General features: G+C 46.2%; 1 protein-coding gene across 1 annotated transcript in view; it reads left to right on the top strand.

The window, feature by feature from the left end:
- CCDC149 (coiled-coil domain containing 149) overlaps positions 1-11,919 on the top strand; it is a 59,616-nt gene extending 47,697 nt beyond the window's left edge. Inside the window, exons 9-10 of the mRNA XM_003793504.3 lie at positions 5,351-5,467; positions 11,289-11,919. Coding sequence (XP_003793552.1) covers positions 5,351-5,467; positions 11,289-11,722 — 551 coding nt within the window. The 3' untranslated portion in view covers positions 11,723-11,919. The remainder of the gene's footprint in view (positions 1-5,350; positions 5,468-11,288) is intronic.
- The last annotated feature ends 6,889 nt before the right edge of the window (positions 11,920-18,808 follow it).

The raw sequence follows: 18,808 nt of genomic DNA, 5'->3' as shown, positions 1-18,808 counted from the left end.
TTATATTTATCATTTTCTACCACTGCCTCTTTCCCTGGAAGCCACGTTGTGTGTATATTTTGAGTAACTTAACCTTTCTGCACTAACTAGTCTCCTTTACCCTTGACTCGCATGGGCTGCTTCCCTGGAATGGTTGATAAGTAAAAATTACCACGGGGAGGTGGACAACCACCTCGGGTTTCCCTAAATGTAAATCTGAACACCTGCCTTAGGTTGCCCGGACGTTTACTTCGTCATGTGGAATTTTAAGCAGAGATTCCTTGAACTTGATGTCAAACGACCTAACAGAACTAATTAGCGGCAAGTGCCGTCCTGGGGATTTGAATGATTTATTTTGCACGAGAACCTTTTGATACTGTTAAAACCTCACCTTCCATGAAGGCTTTTCTTTTATTGCATTGAATTTCAACACAGTTGGGCAAATTTATCATTTATTTGTACAGTCAGATTGCCGTTTCTGTGCGGGTACGGGGGTTTTGATTTTCTTTTTTTTTTTTTTTTCTCAAAATGACTTGACGAAATTTCCTCAGTGTTTCGTGTCTACAATTTATATAAAAGGGTGGAAGTTGAATATGGGCACAAATGCTGAGAATTTTCTCTCTCTGGTCTTATTGGTCTAGGTGAGATTTCAAATGGCTGTGATGCAATAATGATTGTTTCTTTCCTTCTTTTTGCTGCCTGAAGGCCTGAGCTACAATGTTTCAGTAGGATTTGGGAGTATGTTCTATTTGAAATATCTGTTTTTGTGGCATCCGTGGTGCATTATGTCATCCCTGCATGGAAATAAGTAGAAATGCAATGTCTCCCTTTCCTTGAACTTTCCTGATTAGAATAGTCAATTGAAATAGAGAATTCAATTAGGACAGAACAAATATTAAATGGTGGAATTAGCTCCAAGAGACGTGGCTGAAAGAATTTTATGTCAAGGCCATGTTTGTTCCACTCTCTGGGCTCTACACAGGTACAAAGTGGGAGGACATGGTAGTTCCCCAGATCTGCTATCGATTCAATGGCAATAGCATCACTCTTGTGCAGTGATGGGGAAGTTATGATGACGCATCATATTATGATATTTTCAAACCAGGGGGAGAGTAAGCAGGGAAAGAGCCTCTTGGAGTGTGAATCAGATCTATCCTTCTTGTCTGATCATGAGTCTCTGTTTAACCTAATGAATAGTGGAGTAAGAGGCAGTGTGTTCTCCTCCCCTGCCTCTTCCTCCTCCTCTTCCTCCTCTTCCTGCTCCTCTTCCTCCTCTTCCTCCTTTGCTTCTTTCTCTTTCCAGCTAGAAGCCAAATCATAGTGTTTAGCCAACTGGAAGGCGCTGAATCCCAGCAATATCAGGGAATTGCTTACCTCCTAACTTACCAGCATTTTGGAAGGATAAGAAAGATCCGAAATCCGCAAGGGAGCTCAGTGTGATTGATTAGCAATGTCTGCCACAGGTGCCGACATTGAAGGCGTCCTTTGGTAATCAGCCCATCGATGTGTTGATACTTTTTTTGAGCACTGACTTTGTGGATTCAGCTGTACCAGCATGCTAGACATATTCCTCACCCCCTCCAAGAGCCTACAGTCTAGTTTGGGAAGTAAGATGAAATGCACATCAAACAGTGAGAGGAAGATACAAAGTGACCTATAATTCAGTGCTGAATGAGTGAAAAAGACATTAAGTGCGTGACAGAATGACATGAGGAGTCATCAAGCGCTCCACTTGGAAGGATGGTTGAGAGCAGAAAGTTCAAGGATGGCAAAAACTTGACATATATTTTAATGTACGTACAGCACACATTCCAGCACCAGTGGTAGACATTGCTAATCAATCACATTGAGCTCCCTTGCTGATTTCAGATCTATCCGGGAGTAGTCTTCCCCATTGCCTTTCAAGGAAGCCATCACCTGGTCAAAGCTGACATATAAGAGAAAATACAGTTCCCTTTCCTGGTCTGGTCTGATCCCATTATTTTAGATAAGAAAACAGAGGCCCAGAAAGTAAGGTGATACCTCAGGCCACAGAGGCTGGTATTAGAACTTAGGTGCTCAGATTTTCATTTCAGTGTTGTTTTACTGGTACTAGATAACTACAATTCAGAGAAAAGAAGAGTGGGGGAGAATAGTTCATGAAGCAAACTAGATTAGAGAGCAAGAATTCTGACACCAGGACAGTCTTTCCAGAGATTCTAAAAGGTGGTGGTGAAGGAGGCCATTCCGCCTAAGGAGGCAGAATGACTGCTGGACTGTGAGCCTGCAGTGATGATGTTTGAATCTCCTCTCTCCCCCTCCTCACCCTTTCAGCCAATAGTGTACAGCTCTTTATGTAGTTTGCTAGAGTTGGTGTCTAGAACTGTGGTTTTGCTGAGACATAGATGCATTCGACAAATGTCATACCCTGTATAGAGAAGCGTCTGGATAGCAAAGCGTATTCCACACTGTTTATCCTTTCTCTGACAGGTGTAAAATGTACAAGGCTGTGGTGAGGAAGCCGGAGGGAAGGCTGAACCCCACTGCCCATGCCCTTCAGGAAGACCAACACCCCCCCCTCTCCAGTCCCCACCTGTCAGCCTCTTTCCCTCAGCCCTTTGTCCACTTCTGCCTGGAGAATGGTGCCCGGGTGGCTTTGATGGGATGTTTCCTGGGTCTGTTCATCTTCTAGAAAGAAACACTGAAAGCCAGAAAAAAACCTAGCAAGAGCAGAGTCTAGCTCTTGACCTTTTAGGTTTCATTTTCTCTCCAAAGCAGACATCAGCTTAAGGAGGAAAAGTGTGGTTTCAAAACATGTGGTATGTTTTGGAGACAGGGATGAGGGAATTTCATGCTATAAGGAGTCAGGAGAGCTTCTAAAAACTCAAGCACCAATTGAATGGAAGGGCCTTTGTGCCCTTCTGTATTAGTTGTACTTTGGTACTCCGCCTCCTCCTCTGGTCCTAAGAACTGGAATGAATGTGTAAGATAGCAGACCACCTGACTGGGGCATGATTTAGTTAACATAGAACCTGGACTTGGTTTGAGATAATAGAACAAAGAGCCTTCTAGATGAGTTTTTGAATTCTTCAAATATTGGGCAAGAATGGCCAAATCTTGGCATTTTAAATTTTAAAATCAGAAAATCATCTCTTTAGGGAAGAGTTTAGGGAAGTCTTTCTCTTCTCGCCAAACCCCATCTTGGTTGGACATGAAGGAAGTGTGTTTATTGCCCTTTTCTACCTGTTCTTTGTTCAGGTTTCTGGAGAAGTTTAATGTTCCTGGTACCAGCATTTTTGAGGTGCCATTATGGAGCCACCACGATGACCCTGTGGTTGGACAGGGCCAAAGGGACATTCTGCCCTAAAGAATTCCTCAGGGCAAGAAGGGCTGGGCTCCTCCCTCAGGCAGCTCCAGCCACCTCTCACTTCTGCCCATATTTCTGATTCTATGGCCACTGGGGCAGAAGGGATTTGGAAGACTATCTAGAGTCCAGAGGGGCAGAATGTGTCTCTTACTGAGTCCCCTGGAGGACAGAGAGTACAGGCCCACCTGCTAGAGAAATATGGGTCAAGAAATATCATTTGTTCCCTGACGTAAGGACAGTAAATGTTGTCTTAATGGGGAGAAACAGAAAAATCCATTTTGAGGCACCTGCTGTCAATTCATGGAAACCAAAGCTTGGCTTACCATCGCTCCATCCAGGTGTTTCCAGATTGTATCTTGACAGTACAAAGAGAGGCCTGATTGTGTTGACTTCATTCTGAGGGCCTCTTAACAACATCTTGAGCTGTAGATCAACACTTCTCTTTGGAAAATCTCTCCTGACTTTGACCTTGAAGATTTCTGGCCTTTTTCCACGTGAGACAATAGCTGTTCTTGTGTAGAACTTCAGAGTTGGCTCCTGTTGGAGTCTACTCTTCCAGGATGACTTTCAAACAGCACCTGGAGCCCATGGGTGCTAGTTATGTGCTCCATCTGCCTGCGGCAGCCCCAAGCACCCAGCCCACCAGACATTAGGATTCCCAAGAATGTGTTCGGACATTTACTAAGCATCTACCATGTGCCAAACCTTCTACCACCGCCTTGGAAATTAAGTTAATAAGACATGGCCTGATGGGAAGACAGCATTATGAAAAAACAAGAAATGACTCAGGGTACCCTGATGGAGTTATGCTCAAGGTTCACCTGGTTCTCCAAAGAGGACCAATGCTGCTGTGTACTGTGCTGAACCTGAGTAAAATCACAGAATTTTAGAGTCGCTGATCTGAGCCCTAAAGATGTTTAGTGAATTTGCTTCATGAAGCTTTAGAGGGGGGTCTTTCCTGCTCAAAGTAAGACAGCTGAGACTGGAGAATAGGCTGGGCTGGTTGCCCACTTTGGGGTTTTCATTTTTTCACAAAGGTTCTGACTGAGAGCATCCTAAGGCCTCGTGGACCGAAGTTTGTCTCTCTTGACCTCTCAGGGTGGCATGGCTTCATGTTCCTGTGTTCTGTGTGTCTGTGTGCACCATGCTCCAGTGTCAAAGCCACACCCCCTGCTCCTCCCCGCCATACTCACCTCCAAAGTCGTATCATCATGGTTTTCCTTTCTTCTTCCTCTTTCCTCAAACTTTCTGCGTTCATTGGGGAGGGGGTCATATTAATAGGTAAACAGATTTCCTGGTATGACACTGTATGTTCTAAGTGAAAATTTAGCTGTGATAATTTGGAGGACTCGATACTACCTCCCTCATGACAGTTATTCAGTGTAAGTGGCCAAATGGGATTAAATCAGATAAAGTATGTATAGCAGCAGTTCTGTCTACACTGTAATCATTTCAGTAGGTGACATTTATTAAGTGCTAACTAAACATCTAAGTCTTTTATATGACCCAGTGCATTTCATACTCACAGCCACCCAAGGAGGTGGATGCTATTACCGTCTTCCTCATTTTACAGATGAGGGATCTGAGGTCCAGAGAGGTTAACGATGTACCTGAGGTTGCCCAGTGAGCAAGGGGTGATGTCCAAAGCACAGATTCTATAGGACAGCTCCAAAGTTTGCACTCCAAAGCACTCTGCTATTATTATTAGCATTCTTATCTCACTCAGATCAAAGCCACTCAATTCTCAGCCAGCATAACAGGCTGCCCTTTAATGGTGGCATTTGTGGGAAGCCAGCCCTGAGCAGACTCAGAAGGGAGTCAAGGTCTTTAATCATTAACAGCCTTGGACCTCACTGCTCTATCCCCACACTACAGAGGAACCTGCTGGCTCCTTCCCTGACACAGCATCAGCGACGTCTAAAGAAAGTGCCTTGTTAACCCAAACAGCTAGCTAATTGTGTGGGAGTGAATGTATCCATCTCCAATGACCATAAAACACGTCCACTTTCCCCTCTTCCGTGACAGGGGGCAAGGACACCATACTGCTCAGTGACCCCACTCTTCCCACCACACAGAGGTCAAGATCCCCACTGATGAAGTTTGCTGAGCAGCCCGTGGAGAACAAAGTGAACCCCAAGGACGGTGAGCACATCTTGATTTCTCCATCTTTGCCTGGCCTGGGCCTGTTGCAAAGAAGGGTCTCAGTGGGTCCTTCCCCTTCCTGCAGCTGCTGTGGCACCTTTGAGGCATTCCTCACGTTCCCTCCAGTGGCTTGTGTGGGTTCATCTTGTTGCGAGGTTTCTGCAGAAGAATGCAGGCCTCTGCACTCGGGGCACAGCGGCATAGAGGTTAAGAGAGAGGACTCAGGAGATGAACAGCATGGGTTCGTGTTCCAGCCCCACATCACACTGGCTGTGAAAACTTGGGCTAGTGGACTTAAGTCTCAATGACACTCTAAAATGGTGACATCATGGTGCCAACTTTGGGGAAATCTTGGCGTATTGCCTGGCACATGGTAAGTGGTCTAGGAAACAGTGAAATAGAGAGAAAAGCTTCTCTTCTGCAAGGCAGTATTGGGGATAGAGTGTTTTGAAGGAAGTTGAGTCTCTTTCCATGTGGCAGTCTTATTTCCCCAAAGAAACTGTCTTTTATATCTTTTGAAGTTTTGCTTATCCTCTTCTGCCACTCCTAATGGGGCAGCCAGCTTCCAAGATGGCGCTAAGGATCCCCACCCCTTGGTATTCATGCCCTTGTGCAGTCTGCTCGTATATTGTGTCATGGGCAGTCTGTGAGATTAATAGAATGTAGCAGAAGTGATAGCACTTGACTTCTGAGGCTAGGTCATAAAAGACATGAGACTCATGCCTTGCCCTATCACTCTTGGAGTGTTCCCTCTGAAGGAAGCAGTCTGCCATGTCATGAGGATACCCAAGCAGCCCTACACTCTATGCCTGTGGTGTGGAACTGAGGCCTCCAGCCATCAGCCACATGAGCCATCTTGGAAGCAGTTTATACAGCCCCAGTCAAGCCTTCAGATGCCAACAACCCTGGTCAACATGTTGATGGTAACCTCATGTGGGTTACCAGTAGCCAGAACCACCCAGCTAAACTGTTCCCAGACTCCTACGTCTTAAGCTGTTAGATTTTTGAAGCAATTTTTTGGACAGCAATAAGATAATTTATAGACCCAGCATGTGAATCGTATCAAGGTTCTTTCTTTGAACATCTACATTCTTTCTCTCTCTTTAGGCTTATGTCTTTAATCATCACCTCCATAAAAATATTCTCAAAGTATTTTTTCCAGATTTCCCAGAACCTGAGTTTCTTCACTATCAGCCCTGCCCCAGATGTTCTACAGGCTTCTCAATGGTGACATCACCAATGTTTCCTGCTTCTTTTCTTTTAGTCAACCCCTCACCTATCCAGGCTTGAAACCTGGGAGCCATCGCCCACTGTCAGCCCCCCTCCCAATCCACATCTGGTCTGTGCCTAACCGTTTCTGCAGAGTCCTCACATCTTAGTACCTTCTACCTCTGGCTTGGATCAGGCCCTCATCATCTTGCTGGCCGGCCTGCCCTCCTAGACTTCCTGCTGCTTGGCTCTTCTTGCTTCCTTCTTTACTCTCCCACTGTAGGGCAAAGCTTTGGAATACATCTTTGTAGCCTTCTCAAAAATCCCAAGTGGCTCTAAACTATCTTCTACTTCAAATCTCAACTGGCCTAGCCTACCTTTCTAACCTTACGATTATCTGGCCTGGAAAACTGTGTTCTTATCAAAATGGATCCACCAGCGATATCAGTTAGCTATTCCTGTGTAACAAACCACCTCAAAACTTAGCAGTCAAAGCAACAACTGTGTATTATTTTTATGCATCGTTGGTTCAGAAGGACAGTTCTGCTCACCTGAGTTGCTGCCAGCAATTCTCCCTCACGCATCCTGTGTTTTGACTTCCATTCAAATTACTTCTCACAGTGCTAAGAATGGAAGTCAGTATATGTCTTGGACCTCTACACAAAGGTTCTGCAAGTACAATTTAGGGGAGTTCCTAAAGAGAACCCCCCGACTCTGACAGGTTTCTACACCAGCCAGGAAGCAAGGCTGGGCCTTTCCAGCCAACAGCACATGGCTGTGTGCAAGTCTGGCCAGGAATGTGCAGTGGCCCACTGTGTGGTTTGGAATATGACTTGGCTGATGGTCATTCCATGCCTGCATTCAGCGTCCACGAGGAAATCCAAAGCCCTCTGTCGACTCTGGGCTTGCTGAGCCTCGGGGTGGGCCTGGGCCTGCTAACCTGGCGTGGAGCATGAGCCCAGCCTGATTTTTCGCAAGGGGCTGATTCAAAATGATAGCTTCCAGAGTTCCATCATTAGCTCTCATTGTTCCAGCCCATCCTTCGCCAGCGCTGGGTGGGAACAAGGCAGCATTTATGTAGCCGCTGTCAGCCTCTGGAATGGCCTCATCACTGTTGCATCTCTGATTAATTCCAACTGAAAGCAGGGCACACTTGGGAGGACAAAGCCCATCAGAGACCAGTTAACAAAGGAAGACAAATGTCCCCTTTGGGCCAATGGAGAAGAAAACACATTTTTAGGGGATTAGCAATCTTTTTTTTACAAAGACATACTGTGTCTTCATCTCTCAGGAAGTATTTTTTCTATCCATGCTATTAGAGTCATAATGCATATCTATCAGTTAATGGCCTCATCATTATTGATACGTGTGTTGGTATTTGTAGGTATTAATGATAATCCTATTTGCTAAAACAGCACAGACTAATTACTATTATTTGTAATAATATTTTCCTACTCTCTGCTAGCTCAGAAGTCTTTCATGGGAAGGGCAGTGCTAAGTGTCTGTTCTTAAAGAAAGAAAACCTCCATAGCTTGAGGTTCTTCTTTGTAAAGTATCTCAAGAATGGAAAAGCAAGCATCTCATGGACTTGATACTAATTTGAAACTAGCAGATGAACAACTACATGCCCACATAAGTGAAAAACCCAATTAAATTTGGAAAGGGGGAGGGGTGAGAGAGGGAGGAGAATTCAGTGGGCTGCCACCTGTCAAGTACAATGTAGGGGTATAGGGCACATCTCCTGGGTGAAGGACTCAACTCCAACTGGGACTATACCTTACAAACCAGGACAATGTAGCCTGATCGTATGTGCCCTTATGTTAATCCAAAATAAATCAAAAAATAGTTAATGTTCTAGAACCTTAGAGTTAAAGGAAGATTTTGCTCCCACAGCAAGTAACCAGAGGGCCGAGTAAAGCTCAACAATTGTGACACTTTCAGTAACATTTATCTCCTGATAATGACTTGAGTGTATATTTTTTAATATCTTTAGGGTAAAACAAAAGAGGGAAATAGATTAGCAAATCCTCCTGTTGACCCCTAATGCAATCCCAAATCCTGGCGCCCGTATCTCTCTGGGTATATACTTCCTGAGGTTCTGAAAAATCTAGACGTCCTTGGAAAAAATAAATGCCTCCTAGGGACCAACCTGTAGGATCACAGCCTGTGTTCACTCATGTCCTTGGTGTGGTGGCGTTCGAGCCTATCACAAAGACAGCAGAGTTATCCTCGCACCCATCCCACCCCTACTTCAAATGTTAAAAAGTTCTCTCTGGTCATCTCAGAGCTTTGCCATTTTAAAAGAGATTCATACATTTGGACACAAGCGGAATGTCATCTAAAGAAATGGCACAAGGCAAAATCCCAGCAACTGCAATTCCCCAGTGTAATTTAGACCACCCTCACTTCGATGTAAATTAAGGCAGAGAAGATTAACCTGACCCACAGTAAAAACACACCGCAGATGGTTTAGGGGTTAGGTTGTTACGACGAAGGTTAATTAATTTTTCAGGGGCACCAGAATATACTATTAAGTGTCCTGGAAGAAGTAATTTCGTAAGAGTAATTTCCAGAAGGAGTTTATTCATCTCACGTTGATGAAAAATTTAGCTGCAGAAAGTATCATAATTTACTCCTTTTGAATAAAGCTTCCCCCACTATGCTGGAAACACGTTCTTTCCCACTCACTGTTTCTCATGTCTCCTCTACAGCCACTATAATAATTTTCATTTGTTAGTACAAAAATTATGCGATTGCTTCCCTGAGCTACCTTAGATATAGATAAATGTTTGTGCAAGTTAGAAATCTCTCTTTTTTTTTTTTCCCTTAGAAAGTACCATCTTAAGAACTTGTAGGATAGCAGCTTGAATACAACCTGAAATGAATACCATAAATTCAAGGATTACTTTCCTATATTAATGAATGGTAGTTAAAGATACTAATATATTCATTTATTCACACATTCATGTATAGGCTCATATAGTCAAACATTTAATGAGCTATTTACGGAGCCCTTACTATAGAGCATTGGCAAGATTACAAAACTAATTAGGCAAGATTTTATACATAAAGTGGTTATAAGCTAACTACATACATATAACAAGTTGAGTCGGGGGAACAAAATATACTAAGTTCTCTAGGAGAGCTGGACACCGCCTATGGGGATTTGGACACTGGGATGAATCCTTCTGGCCTGATTTAATCTGACAGGCTTCAGGAAAAGGCACAGGGCAGAGCTGAGTCTTGAAATTCGTCATTGGATGCATAAGGGAATTATTTTAGGGAATCAACTGCTTAAGCAAAGGCCCTGGGCCCAGAGGTAGAGTGGCTGGAGTGTAGGGAACAAGGAAAGAACTTGGAGCATCAAGTAGAAAGGTAGATGGAAGGCCTTGGATGCCCAGTGATGGGCTTGAACTTAGTTCCTGAGGCCCTGACAGCCTTTAATGTCATGTGGCTGGAGAAAGGCATGGTGAGATTTGTGCTTCTCCAACTGTGGTGTATACCCATGGAGCCTGGATCTTAGTAAAGTGCAGATTCTGAACCAGTCATTCTAGGGTAGGGCCAGAGATCCTGAATGTCTAACGGGGAGTGGCACAGCTTTAGGGAAGGATCCCCTCCCAACAGGTTGGATCAGTGCAGAAAGAGACTGGAATCCAAGAGACCCCTTAAGAACTAGCATCCCTTATCCTGGCTGAATGGATCTGAATAGCTGTTTTTTAAAAAATCAAGATTTGCCCAGTTCATATATTTACACATTCACATATGAGTATTTCATTATAAGCATTAGTAATAGTCTCCTTTGTGCATTAACAGTGCTTGTTGAAACCAGTAAACTTGTTGGAGAAGACTACCTAGTTATCCAGACTAAATACAGATTTCAGATTTCAGAAAACATACTGTATGTAGACTTAGTCAAATGTTCAACCATTGCTTGTTAGGTCTGAAGGAATATCAGGGAATCTGGTTTCTCATTGTATCTGAGAAGCAGAGGCCAGGCGTCCTGATCACAAAGTGAGTACTCAGGGAAAGGAGTACTAAACACCAGCACTCGGGCACCTGCTTCCCACCCATCCCCCTCCTGTAGGGCAGCTCAAGGATCTCTGTTCTGTAGAGAAGGGGTTTAGGGACAACAGTTGAGTGGGGAGGGAGCTGTGGCATACAGCACTTCATTTGAAAATGAGGGAACATCAGATGTCTGTGGTAGGCATGAGGTGCTGATACAGACCTCCCTGTGCTTCCCATCCTGAAGGCTCCTTTCTAAAGAGCCCCAGGTCTCCCCTGAGCTGCAGAACCAACAAAACCTCTGTCTTCAACCTAAATATTTAATGGACACCAGGAGCCTCTATTAGCAGTGGGGTGAGAGCGTCCCAGGCCCCTGGAAAGGGTGAAATATAATTGCGGCCCTTGCCCTCCATTCTTATCACTAGAGACCCGATTCTTTACCCTGGCTCCCCAGTTCCCTCTCGGATCCAGTGCCCTGCACCAGGAGCCTATGACTGTCAACTCCTTTCTCCCAGGCTCCGTGCTGGCGGGCTGGGCATGGAGGTGGCAGGAGAGGGGAGGTGACTGACTTGCTGCCAGGGGTTTAATGCCGTCCTCATTCTGTTTTCAGAGGAGGTTCAGAAGCAAGAAGGAGATGAAAGTCGTGCTGCTGCCGAGGCGTTGACAGCGCCCGAGGATGCTGGGGGGCCCGCTGTCAACTCCCCAGCAAATGTGAGCCTCGGGAACCAACACAAGCTCTTTCATCCTTCATTACCCCGGTTACCTTCTGAGGAAGAAGAAGTAAACAAGCTTGGAAGGGAAATAATTAAACTGACAAAGGAACAGGCAGCTGCAGAACTGAAAGAGGGCAGAAGGCAGAGTCCCGTGGAGGGTCAGAGCAGCGAGAGGGGGCCGTCCTCACCGGGCCTGGCCTGCTCTGGGGAGTCCCCCAAATCTCAGCCGGATGCCACTGAGTCCAGCCAGCCAGAGGCCGAAGCTTCCACACTGGAAGACGGCAAAGGGATCCCCGAGGGTGGCGGCACGAGGGGCACCATGAAAACATGAAAGGGAGAGGAAGCCGACAGGATGACACAGTGAAAGGCCCCGGACAGTAAGGAGCGCCGTGTCGGAACAGCATGCCCCAGCCGCTCTCTCCTGAAACACCTCCCAAGCTGCAAGCGAGAAAACCCTGTGTCCTGCTGCAAACTGTGACTAATCTGAGGCTGCCAGGACAGTTTGATTTATTAAATGCGGGTCCTCAAGCTTCTCAGTGTCATCTCTTTCTGCCGAAGACGCGCTGCTGTGAACGTGGCCGGGCGTGGGAATAGTGTCCGCCATAGCCCTGGTTTTTGGCGTGCAGCTTTCTGTCAGCATTTGTTTTATCAGAGATAAGATGTTTTTCCATTAGCACTTAATGTTGTTGATCAAAATTATGGGACGAGGTAGGAACTGATGGGGCTTTCTCATCAGGTCCCTGTCCTGGTAAAGGTTCGGCGGCTGGAGAGGAAAGTGTAATTGAGCAGGAGGTGTCAGGAGGCCCCATGGCTGTTCTCCATCACATCAGGGCCCTGTGTGATCATCCCTGCAGGGTGGGACAGCCCAGCATGGGTGAGCTTGGCTTCCTGCCCGCAGCACTGTCTGTCACAGCGTGGACTGGCAGGTGGAAAGGGACTTAGCAGGCTGAGAAGGTGGGGCTTCTGGTCTGAAGTCCACAGCCCCTGCTGAGGCCAGCCTGCTGCCTGCCAGAGCTTGGTTTTCCGGCCTGTAAATCTGGAGGATTAATTGATCTGAAGTGAGGGAAGTGGGGTTCGCAGCAGAGAGGGAGAGGACTTCCCATGCTGGTCTGGTTTTATTTTTTGTTTGTTTCTGAGATGAGATGAGCTAGAACCTAGAGATGCTAGTTGTCCCATTCAACCTGTCTTGCCAAAAGGATTCGATTAGCCATTTTAGGGTTGGGGACAGTCTAGCTGCTTAGGGCCAGTCTAGTTGCCTGCACCACCTGAAACCTCCAACCCTTCACAGGTACTGGGATCTTTAAGACAGATCACAGAGATTATGGCCGAATAAGGGAAGGAGGGAGGAAAGCAAAGGGATTTCATTACAGCACAGTAAAGGGGACAGTGGGCTGAGTCTCAGGGTGGGAAAGGAGGGTGTGGTCCATCCTTTGGAATGAAAATTAGCTTTTCCGGGTGGCATATGGCACTGCAGAAATTTAAAGTGCCATCCAACCACAAACCTTCCTGTGAGCTCACCTCAGTTTCCCTTCCCCAGGAAAGCCACGGACCCGATCCCCAAGTTCACAATGCCTCTGAGAACCGCTTTGAGAGCCCTCCTGCAGGAACAAGAGAGGCTTCCAGGGTGGTAGAAATTGAAAATTCATCCTCAAAATCTAGCGTTTATACCAGACTGGAGATCCTAGGCCTGCTACCCGCACACCAAGGGCCCGTCCACACTTACACATCCCTGCCAGGGTGCACCTCGGTGACACTCTGCCAGCAGAATGGAAGCCCCGTCACATATTGTGCTGCCTCCATCTGAAGGAGGGCAAAGGAAACGCAGAAGGACCCGGTCCACTGTCAGATGTGCACTGCATGGGCCTCCAGCACCGTGTCTGGCAAACAAAAAGGGAGCAGGCTGGAGGCAGGGCCTATGTTGCTCCTAGAGAGGAGGACAGACCATGAGCCCTTGCCCGCCGTCCCTAGTGCTCCCTGCTTCCCTGTGTCCCAGCCTGTCCACCACGACTTCCCCTCAGAGGAGACCGTGTCTGCACCTGCAGAGCCCACACAGACCAGCGGTCACAGACATAATTCCCCTGCTGGACTGGGATTTAACTGTATGCAAATGGTTAGCACTACTGTATAGGATGGCAGAGCCGCCGAAGGAAAACACAGCCAGATGCGATACAGTAATAGTAGGCAGGAAAAATGTCACGCTGCAGAATCTCTGGTTTTGACACACAACAGGTGTACATCTTCAGGGCCCATTCATCACCTTCTGGAAAGCAGGGTTTATGATAAACTCCAACGCATTCCATCAGGATCAGCAAAACTGCAGGGAGTCCCAGAGTCTGGAGTCCAAGGCAGGGAGCAGGGTTCATGGGCAGTAGGATCCTAAACTCAGTGTGGGGCCCATGTTATTGGAAGGGAAGGGAGCCAGTGAGTTGGTCCTGTCACAGGCATGACTATGAGAACACTCTATGGAAATATGTGACGCCGTCCCACCTCTGCTATCACCATCCAGCATGGTCCTTCTGCTTCTCAGACATTAAAGGGAGTTTTAAAACTATTTATGGTTGTCTTTTGTCTTTTTTTTTTTTTTTTTGAGATAGTCTCACTTTGTCACCCTCAGTAGAGTGCTGTGCTGTCACAGCTCACAGCAACCTCAAACTCTTGGGCTCAAGTGATTCTCTTGCCTCGGCCTCCCAAGTACACAGGCGCCTGCCATAGTGCCAGGCTATTTTTAGAGATGGGGTCTTGCTCTGGCTCAGGCTGGTCTTGAACCAGTAAGGTTAGGCAATCCACCTGCCTCGGCCTCCCAGAGTGCTAGGATTACAGACTGTGAAAAGCTGTAGGGTTCTTTCCCCTACTCTTCTGGATAACCCTGCATGAGTCAGGGCAGTCTCCATCTCAAGTCACACTTACTAAAACTTAATAGGGAGATGGAGTCTGCTCTTACTCTTCTGAACAAGAACTTCAGAAGTAGGGCCTGCCAGGGCTGGTTCATTCAAGAAAGTCATCAAGGACCTGGGTTTCCATCTTGCACTTCTACTTGCCCCCTCGCCAGCGATTCCCTCATGATAAGAAGGTGGCCGCACCAGCTCCAGACAGCACCTAGCCTCAGGTGTCCAAAGGCAGAGGAAGTTTCTCCCCATGTCTCTGTGCCTGAATGTGTGTGTGTTTTATGAGCAAGCAATCCAGTTCCTATAACATTTCATGGCTCGGTCATATAATAATCCAATACCATGATCTATTGAGGTTCCTCAAGATTCTCTCTATGAATGGGGAAGGGGCCCCATCCCTAGACATACAGACTCTGAACGGGTGAGCACCAAAACAAAATCATGTCTTAGGAACGGTGGGCGAGTCGGGAATAGAGTTGAGCAGATTTGAGTTGGCCATCAATGGCCTGGTCTCCAAACCCTACATCTTGTCTCCCCCCCCCCCAACCCCCTGCTTAAAAAGCCAGAATGTTATTTATTGTTTCTGATGAGTTTGGAGTCAAGCAGAGGGGCTGGACTTGTTGTTTGCTAAGAAAAATGCCATCTCATGGCTCCTCCCCCGGCTTCTTTACGGTCTGTCCTATTTTGTAGGTGGGACATTCCCACCTTTGTTTGCCTCCTCAAGTGCGTGTCCTTCCATTCGTTTTCCAGCTGGGTTGCCAGCACAGTGCAGAGCGGTCTGGATAAATGAAACAGAGCTGACAGGTCTCTTAATGAAAGCGTGTTTGCACACTGCCTGCCTTGTGATCGCTCTGTTCCTGAGAGCCTTTAGGTGTGGATTTTTACCTATGAGTGTTTGCCTTTTAATTAAGGCTCATAGAAACGGATTGGGCTTTTATAAAAAGGAGGCATTTCTCATCCCCAGCTCTTTCCAGGCCTCCTTTCAGCCACTTCCTCTCTCCTCCCCCTCCCTCCTGCTCTCCCTGGGGCTATTCCCTGAAGCCTCTCTAGCGGAAGGCACAGTGCCTGCCGGCCGCTCCTCCCCACGGGCATCTGGAGCCAGTCGGGTTTGTCTGTTCATCTCTGATCCTCTTCCCTGCCTCAGCCCCAAACACCACCATCGCCACAAACGTTCTAGGGAAAGGTTCTGCTATCTTTCTTCAGGTGTTGGAGTAAAATCGTTTTATGGGTTATTCCCGCAGGGAGTATTTTGTATCCCAGTTCACAAGCAGGCATGAAAAGTTCAGTTAAGGAATTTCAAAGACTAGCTGCGTGTTCACTGAGGTTCTCTTGCTTGTCTCTAAAATTAAAGCCCACCGTGTGCTCCTCTTGGTTTTAGGCACCCCTGACTCCCTCCTTCTCTTGGAAAATGGTCTCTCTGTGAACACCTCCTCCCACTGCTTTGTTTCTGGAAGCTTCCATCTAGAGCAATCCTGCTTCATTAACTAACACTGAAGGTACCGTTCAGATGGCTGCAGGTAGATTATCCAAAAGCCCAAGCATTGTCCCCAACTCACTACTTTAATAGATTCCTTTTTTCCGGATGTCTTTCTGAACGGAGAAAAATGTATAGATCAGAAAGATGCATTTGGGAGCTCCATAGTGAATCTAGTTAGAAATGAAAACCAGAAAAAAAAAAAAGGAAGGTCCTGTCTCTCTATATTATGGTTGTTCACAAAAACCAAAGAAAACAGGTTGATACGGCAGGAAGGGGATTTCAAACGGTCCATGGAGATGTGCTTACATTTCATCTCACCTCTTTACTAAATAAGAATTTTTTGGATAGCTAAGGACAGCTTGCATAGGACCAAAAAAATTGGACTTTCTAGAGTCCATGCGAGCTCAGGAATGTATTTTTGGGATCTTAGCAGAGGCCAGTGATAACCTATTAAATTTTAAACAATTGGCTAAAACAAAACAGCTATTGTGTAGTTTTATTTAAAGAATGAAGTCACTTCTGTTCATTTGCAGACCTAGCTTTATTGGATTCTACGGTCACCGTGTAGCCTAACGATATCTTTTTTGTTGCCCGAAATAAAAATGTGGTAATTTTCCTGATCGAGATGATTAATTATCTTTCGTATTTGCTTCATTCTCCCTCGCCACCCTCACTCCAGGCCAAGCGCAGGCTGAGCGTTGCTTCCAGCACACTGTAGCAACTTGCCAGTGGCAACGTGTCACCTAAAATTATTTGATCATATGACAGTCATGAAAAATACAGAGAATGTAACGATTCGATGCATTCAGCCCAAAAAGGCAAATCTAAAATCAGTTAGTTTATTTCCTGCAGTCTTTCAAGTTGACCAAAGCACTCTCTGATTTGCTCTATTTTCTTACGTTTTTAGTATTTCTGTATCCGTGCACCAAAAAGCCCCACTCGGGGGGAAAAAAAAATTCATTGCAATTCTGAGAAAAAGCTTATCCTAAACATCTAAAGATAGCGTTTCTAATTATTGTCTACATTGTGTTTAAACTGTGCAAACTTGAGCGTTCTTCTCACTTTACCAGCTGTGTCTAGGTAGAGTCATTACATCAAATGCTTCTAATTTTACAAAAAGAAATCAAAACAAGTGTGTGTTTAAGTCCCAGTGACAAATGCAAACCCTGTGAGTCAAATAGGCAAACTGATTAGCAAGCTGGCTGGGAAGTCAAAACAGCAAATATAAGGAGATTAACAAAATAGATCTGGAAGATGAGAGGAATAAAAATAGACTCCAGGGGCCAAGTGGGGTCCAATGGGTGGCTTTGGTGGCACACATATGGTTCTCTGCCTAGACCCAGATGTCTGCCTGTATGGCCCACAATCTTCCCTTCATCCTCGGTCCCCTCCCCCAGGAGGTGGGATCCCAGAGTTCATTTCATCCAGCTTTTCAGCAGATGCAGAGAACCTTCTGAGAAAACTCAGTGAGCAACTTTTTCTTCACTTTAATCCTTCTAGTTGCAAGACACTCTCAGCCCTGTAGGGCAGCCCCATCTATTTATTCGCAGGTCGCTATTTTTCTGACCATAGCCATTGTTATTAAGCATTTATTAGATCCTTCTTAGGTGTGTCTGCTATGCTACGCAACCCTGGGTGGATAACACTCCATTTAATCTTCAGAACAATCCAGTGAGATGATCTTCTTTTACCCAGGCTCAGAGCAGTTAAGTGACTTGCTCAGGTCACACAGCTAATAAGTGTGGCAGAGCTGGAATTCAAATGGGCCTTCCTAACGGAGCCTGAGCTGTCAACTACCAGGGTATACGCCTTCTCTTGCCCTTACAGTGAACTGTAATTTGTCCTCAGAGCATTTCCTGTTTGTTTCTTGGCTCTCGTGCCCCAGTGGAGAGTTTATCAGTCACCTTCCCATTAATGAACAGAACAGAAATGGGGTGAATGTGCTAGGGTTACTCGCCACCTAGAGCATCAAGGGTGCTGAAGAGAGGCACTAAGAACAGAAGGTTAGGGATGAGAAGCAGTAATTTCCTTCTGCATAAAAGGTCCCAACCACCCTTGATGGTCCTGAATTAACTAGGATCTGGGCAGCGGAGTAGAAGATGGGGTATTGAGTATTTTATTCCTCACCATCGCATGTCCCTATGTAATTGCTGCCTCATTTTCCCAACTTTTAATTGTGGGGCTAGGCAAACACGTCCATTTGATATCAGGATTTTTAAAGACTCCTTTGCTCCCTCCCTTTCAGTGCTGACCTGCAAGGTTCAAGTCTATTTCAAACCAGCCAGAACCAGTTGGTGGAGCAAAGTCACCAGGCAGTAGCCTTTCTCCCCAGCTGTCAGTTGGGTTCAAGGCAAGATTTTAAAATAACAAGTTAGTCCTAGTTAGAGGTAAAAATAACCACTGGGGATGGGTTTCTGGCTGCGTTTCAGTTTGACTCACTGCCTTGGGTGTCTGGGAGAAATGGAAACTGCCTCTGAGTAACCAGGGTGGAAAAGCCACGACTGAGATGTGAGATTCCCCTGGCAGGTGAAAAAGTTATTGCAAGTGTTTCTATGCGGTGAATGAAGGTGTGTATGTGAGACTGTTCTAGTCTGTGCATAGATTACAGTTTTTAAAACGGAAGGTCGAACCCCCAACAAGCCTTAATCAAACTCAGCCTGCCTTTGGACCACACTGCCTCCACTGGCCTCTAGTCCCGACGGTACAGAATGCCACCGCCTCAGACACCAGCCCAGTCCTCTGTAACCTGCTGGGTCACGTGGCTTCCCCTGGCTCCTCTCAGACATCTGGGAGATGTGTCTAAAGTTGCACCTGGGGGCAGATGTAGGAAGCCACAGGCCCACCTGTGCTGGTGCTGCCCTATCCCTTCCCAGGCCAACGGCTGAAGCATCAGAATCACCAGAAGTTGGTGGCGAATAAATTTTCTCCTCTGCTTTCGGATCCCATCACTCTGGGATGTGGCCTTGGAAGCTGTTGTTTAGTTTTGTTTTTAACCTCCCTGAGTGATTCTGATGATTTCCACGTTGGAGCCACACTGAAGGGCAGGACCAGGGCA

Source organism: Otolemur garnettii, unplaced genomic scaffold (genome assembly GCF_000181295.1).
Source record: "Otolemur garnettii isolate 467f Iridium unplaced genomic scaffold, OtoGar3 scaffold00069, whole genome shotgun sequence".
Taxonomy (NCBI): Eukaryota; Metazoa; Chordata; class Mammalia; order Primates; family Galagidae; genus Otolemur; species Otolemur garnettii.
This window is presented reverse-complemented; position numbering and strand designations above follow the sequence as displayed.